This window comes from Lepidochelys olivacea (assembly GCF_965140295.1).
Source record: "Lepidochelys olivacea isolate rLepOli2 genome assembly, chromosome: 7".
Classification (NCBI taxonomy): domain Eukaryota; kingdom Metazoa; phylum Chordata; order Testudines; family Cheloniidae; genus Lepidochelys; species Lepidochelys olivacea.
Window position 1 is genome coordinate 49,669,129 of NC_140417.1, and position 15,108 is coordinate 49,684,236.

The following is a 15,108-nucleotide window of genomic DNA, read 5'->3' on the forward strand; positions in this document are numbered from 1 at the left end:
AATGCTATAAACATTCCATGGCCCACCTATGCCACAAAACTAGTTTTCTGCATATAAAAGCCAGGACCAGCATTAGGGGGTAGCAAGCAGCGCAATTGTCTGGGGACCCATACCACAAGGGCCCCCAGGAAGCTAAGTTGTTCAGGTTTTGGCTTCACTCCCAAGTGGAACAGCTCAGGGCCCCAGGCTTCAAACCCATACGGTGAGACTTCAGCTTTCTGCCCTGGGCCCCAGCAAGTCTAACACTGGGGCTGCTTGGAGGACGCCCTGCAACTTGCTCGCTCCGGACTCCTGGTTGAGAACCACTGGAGAAGGGGAGAACCCTACCCCTTAAGACTGTGTGTCCTTTTTGTGATCCACTCCATCATTTAAAGACCAGTCACACAGGGTTAACCCTTAAAACACATGCATTCCCATGGCCATCAGCTAACCAGACTAGTAAAATGAGGCACACAGCCGTATAATGTTCAAAGCATCTGGAGGGGCCTGAACATTTAACTCGCTATACAGCTGTTTGTATCACCATTTGGTTAAGTTAGCCAAGAAGGCAGAGCTGAAAGGCCAGCAGTTTGAGCTCTGCTTCCATAACACTGATGGTGGGTTGCTCATGTTACAGTAACAGTGAGAGGGAGTCAGGATCTCTCTAAGGGTGGGGCTGCAGTGAATAAAGAGCTCTGAACAGAGCGCAGCGCATGGGGGCTAATAGGTATTGGCAGTTTGTTCTCTGGATCAACAGAGCTTGTAACACACACTGTTTGCCCAAGGTACGTAGACTTGCTCTGTAGGAGGCACAAGACATTCTGAATCTGCTAGCAGAAAAGCAGCAGCGCAAAACCTTGCACTGTGAATGCCTGGCTGTCCGACAGAAGTAGGGTGGAGAACCTGGTAAGACAGAGGTGACACGGGGAGGAACTGGCAGAATCCATGACCACAGACTATTGGGGGTGCTTGCTCTCCTGTCTCTTCAATTGCGCAGAGTCTCAGAGCTGATTGGACTCCGTGGTATTCCCAGACTCTCCAGCAATAGCAGCCAGCCAGACCTTTGACAGCCCCTTCCTGGGCTGGGCTATTGCAGTGAGAAGGCCAGACAAAAGCTCCAGTTGCTGCAGTATGCAGCAGCCCGTCTCCTAAGCAAGGCCGCTAGATGGGAACACATCACATCCACAGTCTATACCCTACACTGGGGCACCATCTAATTCTGTGTCTGCTTCAAGGTCCTAGCCCTCATCTTCAATGCCTGTGGCAGTCTAGGCTGCGTAGCCTGGACCAGCTCTCACTCAGCATCCATAATGTTAGGAATGAAGGAGAACAATGACACTGAAGGAACAGAGGATAGTACTATCAGGTACTGGCAGCAGGATGTTCTGGATGAAGGGCACTGTCCTGTGGAACTCCCTCCCACTACAGATCAGTGTGGCCCTGTGCCTTGCCTCGCATGCAGAGCAAACAGCCTGGCAGCATATCTACTTCCAGTACTGCTACTAATTCTCTTATATGGTACCTAGACATCCCACTGCATGGCACAAAGAAACCAGTCAACAGAGACATTCACTCCCTAGGGCAAACAAAGGCTTTTAATCTACACGTATAAAACCCAGTTTGGCACAGTGACAAAATATACTCACCATCTCTCGGGAGCTTGCAATAGGAGCAGGAAGATCTGTACCCCACAGTACACACTTTACACTGCAGTGAAAGACAGGCAGCATGAGGGAGAGACATTTAAAAGGCTATTGTAACAGCTATCAGCATGTTCCAAGTCACTGCTTCACTTTGAGAACGTAGCCAGGTTAGTTACATGAGCGAGTAACGCAAAGACTGTGTCTACACTACAAATTACTTTGGTATAATCCACAGCCCTAAGCGAGGTAAGTTACACTGACCTGGTGTAGACAGTGCTATGGCAGCTGGAGAGCTTCTCCCGCTGACATAGCTACTGCCTCTCCTGGAGGTGGTTTTATTATGTCGATGGGAAAGCTCTCCCCATCGGCATACAGCGTCTTCAACAAACACGGTGCAGCTGCAGTGCTGCATGTCTAAAAAAGCCCTAAGAGCCTGAAGGAGACAGGATGAGTGACGTTAGCTTGCAGAGAGCTGGCATGAAGGGTGGAAGCTGGTGAGGCACCCTGAGAACAGCAAGCGGGATTTTCAAGTGACTGAGGAGCACCAGTCCCATCTTTATTAATTTGCACCACTGGTTGCTAGAGCTGCATGCCTGGCTCCTGGGCAACTTTTCTAAGACTGGGCACTCCTCCTAAAAAACAAAACCCAGTGAAGCAAGGACCAAGTCGCTCAGCACATGAAAATGACTCTGCAGACCAGACCTCTCCTTGATTGCCAGCCACCCTGTACTTTGAAAGAATGCAGAGGTGCAGTTAGTTTTCGGTTTCTCAACTGATTCCTGAGGCAGGGAAGTGAAAACTCCCCCAACGTAAAGTGCAGTTTTACTGTGAAGGTATATCTACAGCATGGAGCCAACGCCAACAGAAAGACTGTTCCTGGCAGTGCAGGAACACCCCCTCCTGGATGACATTAACTATGACATTAACATGGGGAACAGATGGCCAGCCCTCTGTGGAGAAAGACGTGGTTAGGGACTATTTAGAAAAGCTGGACGTGCACAAGTCCATGGGGCCGGACGAGTTGCATCCAAGAGTGCTAAAGAAATTGGCGGCTGTGATTGCAGAGCCATTGGCCATTATGTTTGAAAACTCATGGAGAACAGGGGAAGTCCCAGATGACTGGAAAAAGGCTAATGTAGTGCCAATCTTTAAAAAAGGGAAGAAGGAGGATCCTGGGAACTACAGGCCAGTCAGCCTCACCTCAGTCCCCGGAAAAATCATGGAGCAGGTCCTCAAAGAATCAATCCTGCAGCACTTACATGAGAGGAAAGTGATCAGGAACAGTCAGCATGGATTCACCAAGGGAAGGTTATGCCTGACTAATCTAATCGCCTTCTATGATGAGATTACTGGTTCTGTGGATGAAGGGAAAGCAGTGGATGTATTGTTTCTTGACTTTAGCAAAGCTTTTGACACGGTCTCCCACAGTATTCTTGCCAGCAAGTTAAAGAAGTATGGGCTGGATGAATGCACTATAAGGTGGGTAGAAAGTTGGCTATATTGTCGGGCTCAACAGGTAGTGATCAATGGCTCCATGTCTAGTTGGCAGCCAGTGTCAAGTGGAGTGCCCCAGGGGTCGGTCCTGGGGCCGGTTTTGTTCAATATCTTCATAAATGATCTGGAGGATGGTGTGGATTGCACTCTCAGCAAATTTTGCGGATGATACTAAACTGGGAGGAGTGGTAGATACGCTGGAGGGCAGGGATAGGATACAGAGGGACCTAGACCAATTGGAGGATTGGGTCAAAAGAAATCTGATGAGGTTCAATAAGGATAAGTGCAGGGTCCTGCACTTAGGACGGAAGAACCCAATGCACAGCTACAGACTAGGGACCGAATGGCTAGGCAGCAGTTCTGCGGAAAAGGACCTAGGGGTTACAGTGGACGAGAAGTTGGATATGAGTCAACAGTGTGCCCTTGTTGCCAAGAAGGCCAATGGCATTTTGGGATGTATAAGTAGGGGCATTGCCAGCAGATCGAGGGACGTGATCATTCCCCTCTATTCGACATTGGTGAGGCCTCATCTGGAGTTTTGTGTCCAGTTTTGGGCCCCACACTACAAGAAGGATGTGGAAAAATTGGAAAGAGTCCAGCAGAGGGCAACAAAAATGATTAGGGGACTGGAACACATAACTTATGAGGAGAGGCTGAGGGGTGACAGTGGACTAGAAGCTGGATATGAGTCAGCAGTGTGCCCTTGTTGCCAAGAAGGCCAATGGCATTTTGGGATGTATAAGTAGGGGCATAGCGAGCAGATTGAGGGACGTGATCGTCCCCCTCTATTCGACATTGGTGAGGCCTCATCTGGAGTACTGTGTCCAGTTTTGGGCCCCACACTACAAGAAAGATGTGGATAAATTGGAGACAGTCCAGCGAAGGGCAACAAAAATGATTAGGGGTCTGGAACACATGACTTATGAGGAGAGGCTGAGGGAACTGGGATTGTTTAGTCTGCAGAAGAGAAGAATGAGGGGGGATTTGATAGCTGCTTTCAACTACCTGAGAGGTGGTTCCAGAGGAGATGGTTCTAGACTATTCTCAGTGGTAGACGAGGACAGGACAAGGAGTAATGGTCTCAAGTTGCAGTGGGGGAGGTTTAGGTTGGATATTAGGAAAAACTTTTTCACTAGGAGGGTGGTGAAACACTGGAATGCGTTACCTAGGGAGGTGGTAGAATCTCCTTCCTTAGAAGTTTTTAAGGTCAGGCTTGACAAAGCCCTGGCTGGGATGATTTAATTGGGGATTGGTCCTGCTTTGAGCAGGGGGTTGGACTAGATGACCTCCTGAGGTCCCTTCCAACCCTGATATTCTATGATTCTATGATAACCGCACAAGGGGATCTTGCACAACTGAGCATGCATCTAACTCCACCTCACTACCTTCAGAAAGAAAGGGGGCATGGGAAAAATAAGTGAAATAAATCCTCCATTGCCAAGTACTTACACGTTTGCAGCGCCAAAATTCCGGGCACGGCGTGTACTCAAGGGTCACTTCTTTACCACCAATCACAAGGGTTCCCTGTTGAGACAAGGGAGTCAGTGACTAACATGCCAAACACACTAGGAAATTCAACGGTGGGAAAGAGGCTAAGAAAGTCCCAGGATTCCAACCCAATGGGTTTTGTAAGCAAAGTAGGACAGCAAAAAAAGCCAAAATCACCAGCTCAATTACAGAGCTGGAGGTTTGCCAAGGAAATGAAAGCAGGGAACCAGCCTTTGCCCCTGCCATAGCAGTTGCACTGGACTGCTGACATGGTTAGTGCCAGAGCAGCTGGCCCAGAAAAGCTTTGGCAGCTCCTCAAAGTGCAACAGACAGAATACAATGATCCCAAGATAAACATACATGGGAATTGCTTCGACTCGCTGCAAAGTCAACGGGTTGGGAAAGGGGCAGCTGTCCAAACTGCTCCAACCCAGCCACATTCTTGTCTGCTGGATGGGCCTCAGGAGAGGACACCTTGCTGGCATAGACACTCGAGAAGGAACAAAAGGGAAAACACCACAACCAAAGGCAAGAGGATTTTGGTACCTGTGTTGGCCTCTCCGTCCTTCCTCAGAACCTGGCTTTTCTCCAAGGAAATGTCCCACCCCATGGGGGAGGCTGTTGGCTTGGGAGAAGGCACAGCATGCCACCATGTGGAGAAGGCAGGTTTGGGGCTGACTTTGAGCGCTCAGGCAGTGGCCAGACAAGAGCTGAGAGCACGGCAGGAGGTGGAGGGATAGAGGAGCGGACAGGACAATACATGGGGACTATCATGTGCCTGATCCAACTCTAGCACATTCATTTAGAGCTTCCCCTTGGGAGAAGACAGCAGTCTTGGCAGACACTTGGAGCCCTTAGGGACAACAAGCTCTGCTGCAATACAGCTACGTATATGGATTTAAAAGGGTAAAACTAAGGGAAGGTGAAAGTCCTAGATATCCACTTGGACCCACCTCTGAAACCACTAAGCAGTGAGGACTCCCAGTGGCATTCATCGCAGTCTCGCAGAGCCCAGGCTTATATACCCAGGGCGTCAGCGCTCACAAGAAATCCAGAGATTCGACTTGGCACCTGACAAAGAGTTTGGCTCTAGAATAGCTGGGAATAAGTCCCCTTCTCCTTTGATGCTGATTGGGCCAGGCTGTCTGTATCACCCCAGGTGGAGAATGGACAACCTGCACCCAACGCACACTGGCACATGGAGAAAATCTCGTGCTTTCTCTTCATTTCATGCTCTGGTTTTTGATGAGGAACACTCAAGGTTTTTTTTCAGATGCAGACTATCAGCCAGCTCTAGAGAACCCTGGGGACAACAATACTTCTACTTCCTCTCCAGTTTTCAGCTGAAAAACAAACCATGCTCTCAGCACACACCCACACTCAGTTAAAGCCCCTTTTCTCCAACTACACACAACCACCGCTAGTGCAAAACAACTGCACTGCTTCAATTTTTTTTTGGCTTTTAACTGCTCCTATCTTCAAAACTGCTTCACCTGTGATATCAGAACCCATTACAGTACGAAGAGCACCACAAGAACAGCAAACGCCAAATGAAACTAACGGATCCCACCAGCATGCTGGAGAAAGGCAAAAGCACTTGTAGCTCAAATCATTACTCCAGAATGAACATACAACAGAAACCAATTTAGTTTGCAAAATCAAGTGCTCAACTCCAGACCTCCACCCGCTAGCTATCAATTTCTGACACCTGCACTCAAGCTCCTGCTCTCTGGATCTCACACCTGCTGCTCTGGTCTGCACTCACATCTGGAAGACACATTGTAGCATAAGAGAAACAGAGCACAGGTACAGTAATAAAGAGAGTAACCTTCGGCCTCCAACACACAGTGATGGTCTCCAAGCACAATAAGCACCTCAGGATTTGTCACTCATGCTACAGAATTAAGTTAACCCAGCTTGCTTTTCTTTTTCATTTCCTCATTCAAGACAATCATTGGAAGGCACCCTGCGCCTCACCAAACCAAACTGTCTTCTGGCAGCACCCGGCTACTGCAGGATGACGCATCATCTCCCCTCAACTCCAGGCTCACTTTGGTTTCTAACAAGTCTGTGGGGTGTTTGCTTCAATCCCAGCAGACATAAATTCAGAATGTATTTGCAATGTGGTGGAGTCCACCAGTGCAACCAGCTAATCCAAAGATGGCTCTTGCTCAGGGTCATTAATTACTAGCGTCAGCTGCTGGAGTCCAGTTCCTTAAGATGTTTAGACTCCGGACTGGATTTTTGTTCTGCCTAGCACAATGGGGTTCTGAGGTCCGGTTCCCTTCGTTTGACCCTTTGACCACACGCCTGTCCCTGTTGTTCATTAGTTGTCCCCCGTAATTATTTGGTTTTCCAGGTCCTGTGGACCCCCCCTTAGGCTGGGAGGGATCCTTTAGCAGTGGGCGGGCAAAGCCCGCCCACTTCCTGGATCCCAATATGGACAATGGGGTTCTGAGCTGTAACTCAAGCTCCTATGCACAACAGTAATGCAAATAGGTAATAATAAAATAATAATAATAATAATAATAATAGAGATAGTCTGTCTATAGCAGCACCTCAAAGTTACAAATACCAGAGCTACAAACTGACCAGTCAACAACACACCTCATTTGGAATCGGAAGTACGCAATCAAGCAGCAGCAGACAAGAGGGGGAAGAAAAAAAAAGAAGCAAATACAGTACAATACTGTGTTAAATGTAAACTACTAAAAAAATAAAGGGAAAGTTTAAAAAAAGATTTGACGTGGTAAGGAAACTGTTTCTGTGCTTGTTTCATTTAAATTAAGATGGTTAAAAGCAGCATTTTTCTTCATTATTATAAAGTTTCAAAGCTGTATTAAGACAATGTTCAGTTGTAAACTTTTGAAAGAACATCCCTAGCGTTTTGTTCAGAGTTACGAACAGCCTCCATTCCCGAGGTGTTTGCAACTCTGAGGTTCTACTGTACCTAATGTACTAACATGGCTCCCATTACCATCATATCTGAGCACTCCACCTTCCAGAGAGGCAGGGCAGTCCTACTATCTCCACTGCACGGACAGGAGCTGAGACCCAGAGACTGAGGCCATTACACTATTGTGCTGCTGTAACGTCTCTTGTGCCGCCACTCTATGCTGGCAGGAGACACTCTCCTGCCCACACAGCACTGTCCACATTGGCATTTTTGTCGGTGAAACTTATGTCAATCAGAGAAGTGTTATTTTCACACCCCGACCCATAAAAATTTTGCCAACAAAAGTCCTAGGGTAGACGTAAACTAAGTGATTTGGCCACGGTCACACAGGGAGTGAGGCAGAGAAGGAATTGAACCCAAGTCTCCCACATTCCACACCTAGCATCCTAACCATTCGGCCACCCCTCAGTGGGTGCAGGCAGGGCAGTGGGAGCTGGGAACAGCCGTTCATTGTGGAACCCCGAGTGAACCAGCAGCCTCTCCAGGCCACCTGACCCAGGCGGCTAATTAGTGTTCGGAGGGATTCCCTAGCACATAAACACAGCAAAGCACATTCCTGGGGTTATTTTGCAATGTTAATGCTCAAACCTCGTATGCATTGGTTGCCCCAGAGAATGGGGCAGCCATAGGGAAATGGGTTTATGGGATGGCTGATCCTCCTACAGCCACTGGAAGAGATGCACTGAGGAGAGCTGGATAAAACAGAAATGGACCTGCCCATCAGGCATCACTTTGGGGGTTAGGCAGCCACCCCCCTCTCACTTTCCCTGCAGCCTGCCCCCTGTGAGCCAACTGCTCTCCTCCTCCCACTGGGCCCATCCCTGGCTGCCTGCTGGAGGTGCTTCAACAGCCCCTCCGCCACCATACAGACTAGATGAGCTTGGCCAAGCTGACATCTGTAGCTTTTGCTGACACCTTCCTTGTGCACCTAGAGCATAGCGCTGAGACCCACAAGCCAAAGAACCTCTTCAGGGGTCACGTGTGGCACTGAACACAAGCACAAGAGGAAGCATGCACCTAAGGCTTTAAGGCAAAGGTAAGAGTAAATATGGGAAGAAGAGGGGTACAGAAGGCAAAGACTATAGGAACACGGATGCCTCCTTCAGGCCTGACAGTCCTTAGAGGAGGGAGAACACTCTCTCTGGGACCTGTAACACACAGTCAGAGACAGGCACCTCCTGGAAAATGTCCTGTGCCTGAGGACAGAGTGGGTGTAGCAATAGGCAGAGCAAGGAGGTGGGCTGCACAACCTCCTAAAGGAAGCAGTGGCCCCGTCAGTGAACATCAAGGCAGATCTCTAGAGCAGCAGCCTGACAGATTCCTCAACACCCAGGTTAATGGCATCTAAGATATTGCAAAGGACGGGGTGGCAATCAATAGGGTTGTATACCTGTGGAATTTGGCCAAGCCATGTAACAGTGCTCAGAAATCCCTACAAAGCAGCACCCCCACCCACACCACCTGTTGATCAGACACTGAAGCCTGCTTTGCAGGGAGAGGGCTTGGGTGTTACCCTCAAACCCTTCACTCCATACTCCATCCACTATTAGTCACCATTAAAAGAGGGGAAGTCGATATGCCAGCTCCTAAGACCTTCCACCAGCTACCACTACCTTTGCCCTTAGCTGGCACACTCCACCTGCACACCAGGCAGCTGTTTACCAATCTATACAGCAGCATCTGCAGTTATCATACCAGATCCCACATTTGAGAGCCATACGGTCAGACGGCAACAGGATCACCATAAGCCATGCCACCATGACTCAACACCTCACCTCCTGCTGTGTAGGGGATGGACTGCATCATTCAGCCGAGATCCCTCTGAGCTTTGTCACCAAACTGATGATTCTGGGCCCTTTGCATGGCAGCAGCACAGACCACATGAGAGTAGAAGGGAAGAGGTGTCCTAGCATCACCCAGTCCCTCTTGACTGAGCTCTATGCCCTTCACCATGCCCAGGTGAATCGTAAGGATGTCAGGGGGAGGAGGGAGAAGATTTTGATGTTGCCGATCATAGAGCCATGGCATCAACTGGTCCCACGCTGGCCAAAGCAATGAACTCACGCTCAACCAACTCAATCTACTGCAAGCCAAGTAGAGAAGGTGCTGCCCTCTTGTGCGCCCAATATACTTTGCTGCAACCCGTAATCCCTATGGACAGAGGATGTTGCTGAATCCTTGGACTGTCATGTACAAAACATCACTAAGAAAGGTACCAGGATGAGGCCCCAGGAGGCAATTCACCTACTCAGAGCACACCAGAAAAGGCACAGGGCTCTGGCAGAGCTGGGAACCTGGCACAAAGGTCTCATAAACATTCAAAGCGGGGGGAGAGTGACTGGGTGGCACCCATCCCTCTAAGGACTCTGGGGAATCCGGCTAAACCCTCCACCCTATAGCATAGCAAGATCCCTACAGGGATCCGGAAAACCAGGACGTTGGACCCCACATGGCATGCAGGGGAGAGAGGTGGGAAGCCACAATGGAGTCAGCATGATCTCCTATGAACTGCTCCAAAGGCATGGGCCACAGGTCCAGCCATCCGACTCCTTCCCCACCCCTGTGGAAAAACTTTAGAGCCGACATGGACCAATCCTAGTCCTCCTTGCAGGTGTCTGGAATCATTCATTGAGGGTCCCTCTTGCAAGGGAGAGCCCCCGGTGACAACAGGCATGTGAGAAGCCATGACCTCTGTCCCCCACAAGCTCCTCGCCTGGGAAACATGCACAGGTTGTAATGGCCACTGTAGAGGTCTGCTCGGTCCTGCCCGTGGGACTGACATAGCAGCAGCTCCATACCGTGTCCCTGCCATCCACTGTCCTCTGCCATGCAGCCAAAGGAGCTGAGACTGCTCAGCACACTCACTCCGCAGTGCCGATAGCGCAATGAGGTGGCAGCGGCCAGCAGGAACAGGGCGCACAGTCGCTGTTGCTGCACCAACCCCACAGGCAGGAGGAGGGGAGCTGGTGTGTTAAATGAAGTGTCAATGAGAGCCAATGGGAAGGTAGAACTTTCAAAAATTGGGAAAGAAACTTTCCCTTTTTCTGTTGTTCTCAATGCTATAAGCAGGAATGCTGTGTAAAGTCTGAACCAGATATGAAAACCATCAGATCTTATCTAGAACTACTTTTAACAACCCAAATATGTAAGTAAATTAGGAATGTTCAAGAAGATGCAATTAGGTTTATTTCTGTTTATTTTTTAAGGCTTGTGGACTCCTCTGTGCTAACCCCAGATGCTTTTGTTTGCTTGTAACCTTTAAGCTAACCTCCAAGAAAGCTATTTTGGGTGCTTAATTTTTGGAATTGCTCTTTTAAAATCTAGCAAAAGCCTAAGTTCCAGATGTATTTTCTTCCTTTTTGTTTTTAATAAAATTTACCTTTTTTAAGAACAGGATTGGATTTTTGGTGTCCTAAGAAGTTTGTGCATATGTTTGATTAGCTGGTGGCAACAGCTAATTTCCTTTGTTTTCTTTCTCAGCTCTTCCTGGGGGGGGGGGGCGTGAAAGTGCTTGAGGGTACCCCACAGGGAGGAATTCCCAAGTGCTCCTTCCTGGGTCCAAGGGTTTTTGTTTTGTTTTTTTGCATTTGTGTGGTGGCAGTGTTTACCAAGTCAAGGTCAGAGAAAAGCTGTAACCTTGGGAGTTTAATACAAGCCTGGAGTGGCAAGTATTAATTTTTAGAATCCTTGGGCCCTCACCTTCTGCACTTGGAGTGACAGAGTGGGGATTCAGCCTTGACAGCTGGTCTGACCCGAGAAGGCCCAGTTGTTTTTCTACCCAACCCGACCTACACCTGACACTTGTAGTCGGGTCTCATCAGGTTGGACTCATAAGAACATAAGAGCAGCCACACTGGACCAGGCCAATGGTTCATCTAATCCAGTGTCCTGTCTTCCTACAGTGGCGCTTCAGAGGGAATGAACAGGGCAATTTATCAAGTGATCCAGCCCATGTCTAGTCCCAGCTTCTGCCAGAGCATGGGGTTCCATCCCTGATCATCTTGGCTAAGAGCCATTGATGGACCTGTCCTCCATGAACTTATCTAATTCTTTTTTGAACCCAGTTATACTTTTGGTCTTCACAACATCCCCTGGCAACAAGTTCCACAGGTTGATTGTGTGTTGTGTGAAGTACTTCCTTATGTTTGTTCTAAAAATCCTGCCTATTCATTTAATTGAGTGACCACTGGTTCTTGCGTTATTTCAAGGAGTAAATAACACTTCCTTATTCACTTTCTCCATACCAGTCATGATTTTATAGATTTCTATCATATCTCCACCCTCCACCCCATCAGCTCTGTTCTAAACTGAACAATCCATCTTTTTAATCTCTCCTCACATGGAAGCTGTTCCATACTCTATCATTTTTGTTGCCCTTTTCTGTGCTTTTGCCAATTCTAATATATCTTTTTTGAGATGGGGCAACCACAACAGTGTGCCGTATTCAAGGTGTGGGTGTACCATGGATTTATATAGTGGCATTATGCTATTTTCTGTCTTATCCTTTTCCTAATGGTTCCTAACATAGTTAGTTTTTTTGACTGTCGCTGAAAACTGAGCAGCTGTTTTCAGAGAACTATCCACAGTGACTCCAAGATCTCTTTCTTGAATGGTAACCGCTAATTTAGATCCCATCATTTTGTATGTACAGTTGGGATTATGTTTTCCAATGTGCATTGCTTTGTATTTATCAACATTGAATTTCATCTACCATTTTGTTTCCCTGTCACGCAGTTTTGTAACATCCCTTTGTAGCTCTTCACGGTCTGCTTTGGATTTAACTATCTTGAGTAGTTTTGTACCATCTACAAACTTTGCCATCTCACTGTTTTCCCCTTTTTCCAGATCATTGATGAATATGTTGAACAGCACTGGTCCCAGTACAGATCCTTGGGGGACACCATTATTTACCTCTCTCCATTCCGAAAACTGACCATTTATTCCTCCTTTTGTTTTTTATCTTTTAACCAGTTACTGACCCATGAGAGGACCTTCCCTCTTATCCCATAACTGCCTACTTTACTTAAGAGCCTTTGGTGTGGGACTTTGTCAAAGGCTTACTGAAAGTCCAAGTACACTATATCATAGAATCATAGAATATCAGGGTTGGAAGGGACCTCAGGAGATCATCTAGTCCAACCCCCTGCTCAAAGCAGGACCAATCCCCAATTTTTGCCCCAGATCCCGAAATGGCCCCCTCAAGGATTGAACTCACAACCCTGGGTTTAGCAAGCCAATGCTCAAACCACTGAGCTATATCCATTGGATCACCCTTGTCCACATGTTTTTTAATCCCCTCAAAGAATTCTAATTGATTGGTGAGGCATGATTTCCCTTTACAAAAGCCGTGTTGACTATTCCCCAACAAACCATGTTCATCTATGCATCTGATCTTACTCTTTACTGTAGTTTCAACCAATTTGCCTGGTACTGAAGTTAGGCTTACTAGCCTATAATTGCCAGGATTGCCTCTGGAGACAGGCTGCAGGGCTCTAGGCCACTGCCTCAACACCACTTCCATTTTTCCAAGTTAGTATCTTTTTTATTTCCTATTCATACTTCTAGCCTCCCTGAGTACCACCTTTGGAGTATTTCTTGGTCTTCAGTGGTGTTTGCAGCTGCTCCCAATTTAGTATCCTCCACTGATTTCATCCCATTGCTTTTTACTCCTTCCCCAGTCATTACTGAAGATTTTCAGTAAGGCTAAACCAAGCAGTGCTCCTTGTGGCTGTGCACACCAAATGAAACATCTCCCCTGTGACTTGGCACATTGCTGCTTATCATCACTTCCCTCTGCCTGTGGCCCTTCAGCCAATTTCAAACCCATGTGAGTGTTCTTATCAACTGCAACTTGAATAAATACCCATGAGGCTTTGTACCAGATGCTTTCCTAAAACCAGGATCTATCACAGCAACTATTTCCATTCACTGATTATGCCATTCTACACAGACATAGTCAAGTCCATGGTCTTCGTCCTTATCTTCAAATAACTCCATGGCCTGACCCAGGGCACCTAAAAGACCATTTAAAGCTGCGGGATGAAGACTGTGTTTGACAGCTTTGTTCCTCTGGCACAATGGAACTCTCAACAAAGGGTAACACTTGTTTGTGCAGGAAACAGAACCTTCCCTGGGGGGTGGCCCAAGGCTATGGACTAAACTCCCCCAGAAACAAAGGACCAAAGGACAGGACAGGACAGAAGCGACTTTGTCTGTACAAAGTGCAAGCTGGTCTCCATATTGGAAGAGAAGATTGAAGGTCTGGAGCAACAGATAACGACCCTGCGTTGCATACGGGAAACTGAGGATTTCCTGGACGAAACTCAGGATAGGCTTCTAGGGGCACAAAGCTCTACAGATACAGAGCAGGTTGCACAGAGGAGCCAAGAGGCCAGTGAAGAAGCTTGGCAACATGTGACCTCCAGAAGAGGTAAGCGGAATGTCCGGGTTCCAGCAACGCAGACACAGGTAACTAACCGCTTTCATGTTCTCTCCACAGGTATCGTTGCGGAGAGTGGACCAGATGATATGTCTGGGGCGAGAAAGCAGAAGGAGACTCCGCTGGTTGGAAGGCATGAGATGCGCTGTCCTGAGGTTGGGGGTTCCACGACCACCACTCCCAAGAGGAGAAGGCGGGTGGTGGTGGTCAGGGACTCTCTCCTCCGGGGGACTGAGTCATCTATCTGCCGCCCTGACCGGGAAAACCGAGAAGTCTGCTGCTTGCCAGGGGCTAAGATTCGCGATGTGACGGAGAGACTGCCGAGACTCATCAAGCCCTCGGATCGCTACCCCTTCCTGCTTCTCCACGTGGGCACCAATGATACTGCCAAGAATGACCTTGAGCGGATCACTGCGGACTATGTGGCTCTAGGAGGAAGGATAAAGGAGTTGGAGGCGCAAGTGGTGTTCTCGTCCATCCTCCCCGTGGAAGGAAAAGGCCTAGGTAGGGAGCGTCGAATCGTGGAAGTCAACGAATGGCTACGCAGGTGGTGTCGGAGAGAAGGCTTTGGTTTCTTTGACCATGGGATGGTGTTCCATGAAGGAGGAGTGCTGGGCAGAGACGGGCTCCATCTTACGAAGAGAGGGAAGAGCATCTTTGCCAGCAGGCTGGCTAACCTAGTGAGGAGGGCTTTAAACTAGGTTCACCGGGGGAAGGAGACCAAAGCCCTGAGGTAAGTGGGAAAGCGGGATACCGGGAGGAAGCACAGGCAGGAATGTCTGTGAGGGGAGGGCTCCTGCCTCATACTGGGAATGAGGGGCGATCAACAGGTTATCTCAAGTGCTTATATACAAATGCACAAAGCCTTGGAAACAAGCAGGGAGAACTGGAGGTCCTGGTGATGTCAAGGAACTATGACGTGATCGGAATAACAGAGACTTGGTGGGATAACTCACATGACTGGAGTACTGTCATGGATGGTTATAAACTATTCAGGAAGGACAGGCAGGGCAGAAAAGGTGGGGGAGTAGCACTGTATGTAAGGGAGCAGTATAACTGCTCAGAGCTCCGGTACGAAACTGCAGAAAAACCTGAGTGTCTCTGGATTA

General features: G+C 48.3%; 1 protein-coding gene across 1 annotated transcript in view; it reads right to left on the bottom strand.

The window, feature by feature from the left end:
- Window positions 1-15,108, bottom strand: part of RBM6 (RNA binding motif protein 6) — a 150,067-nt gene that overhangs the window by 22,995 nt on the left and 111,964 nt on the right. The window contains exons 7-8 of the mRNA XM_084632910.1: window positions 4,566-4,640; window positions 1,626-1,686 (exon numbers count right to left, since the gene is read on the bottom strand). Of these exons, the coding sequence (XP_084489036.1) occupies window positions 1,626-1,686; window positions 4,566-4,640 (136 nt within the window). The remainder of the gene's footprint in view (window positions 1-1,625; window positions 1,687-4,565; window positions 4,641-15,108) is intronic.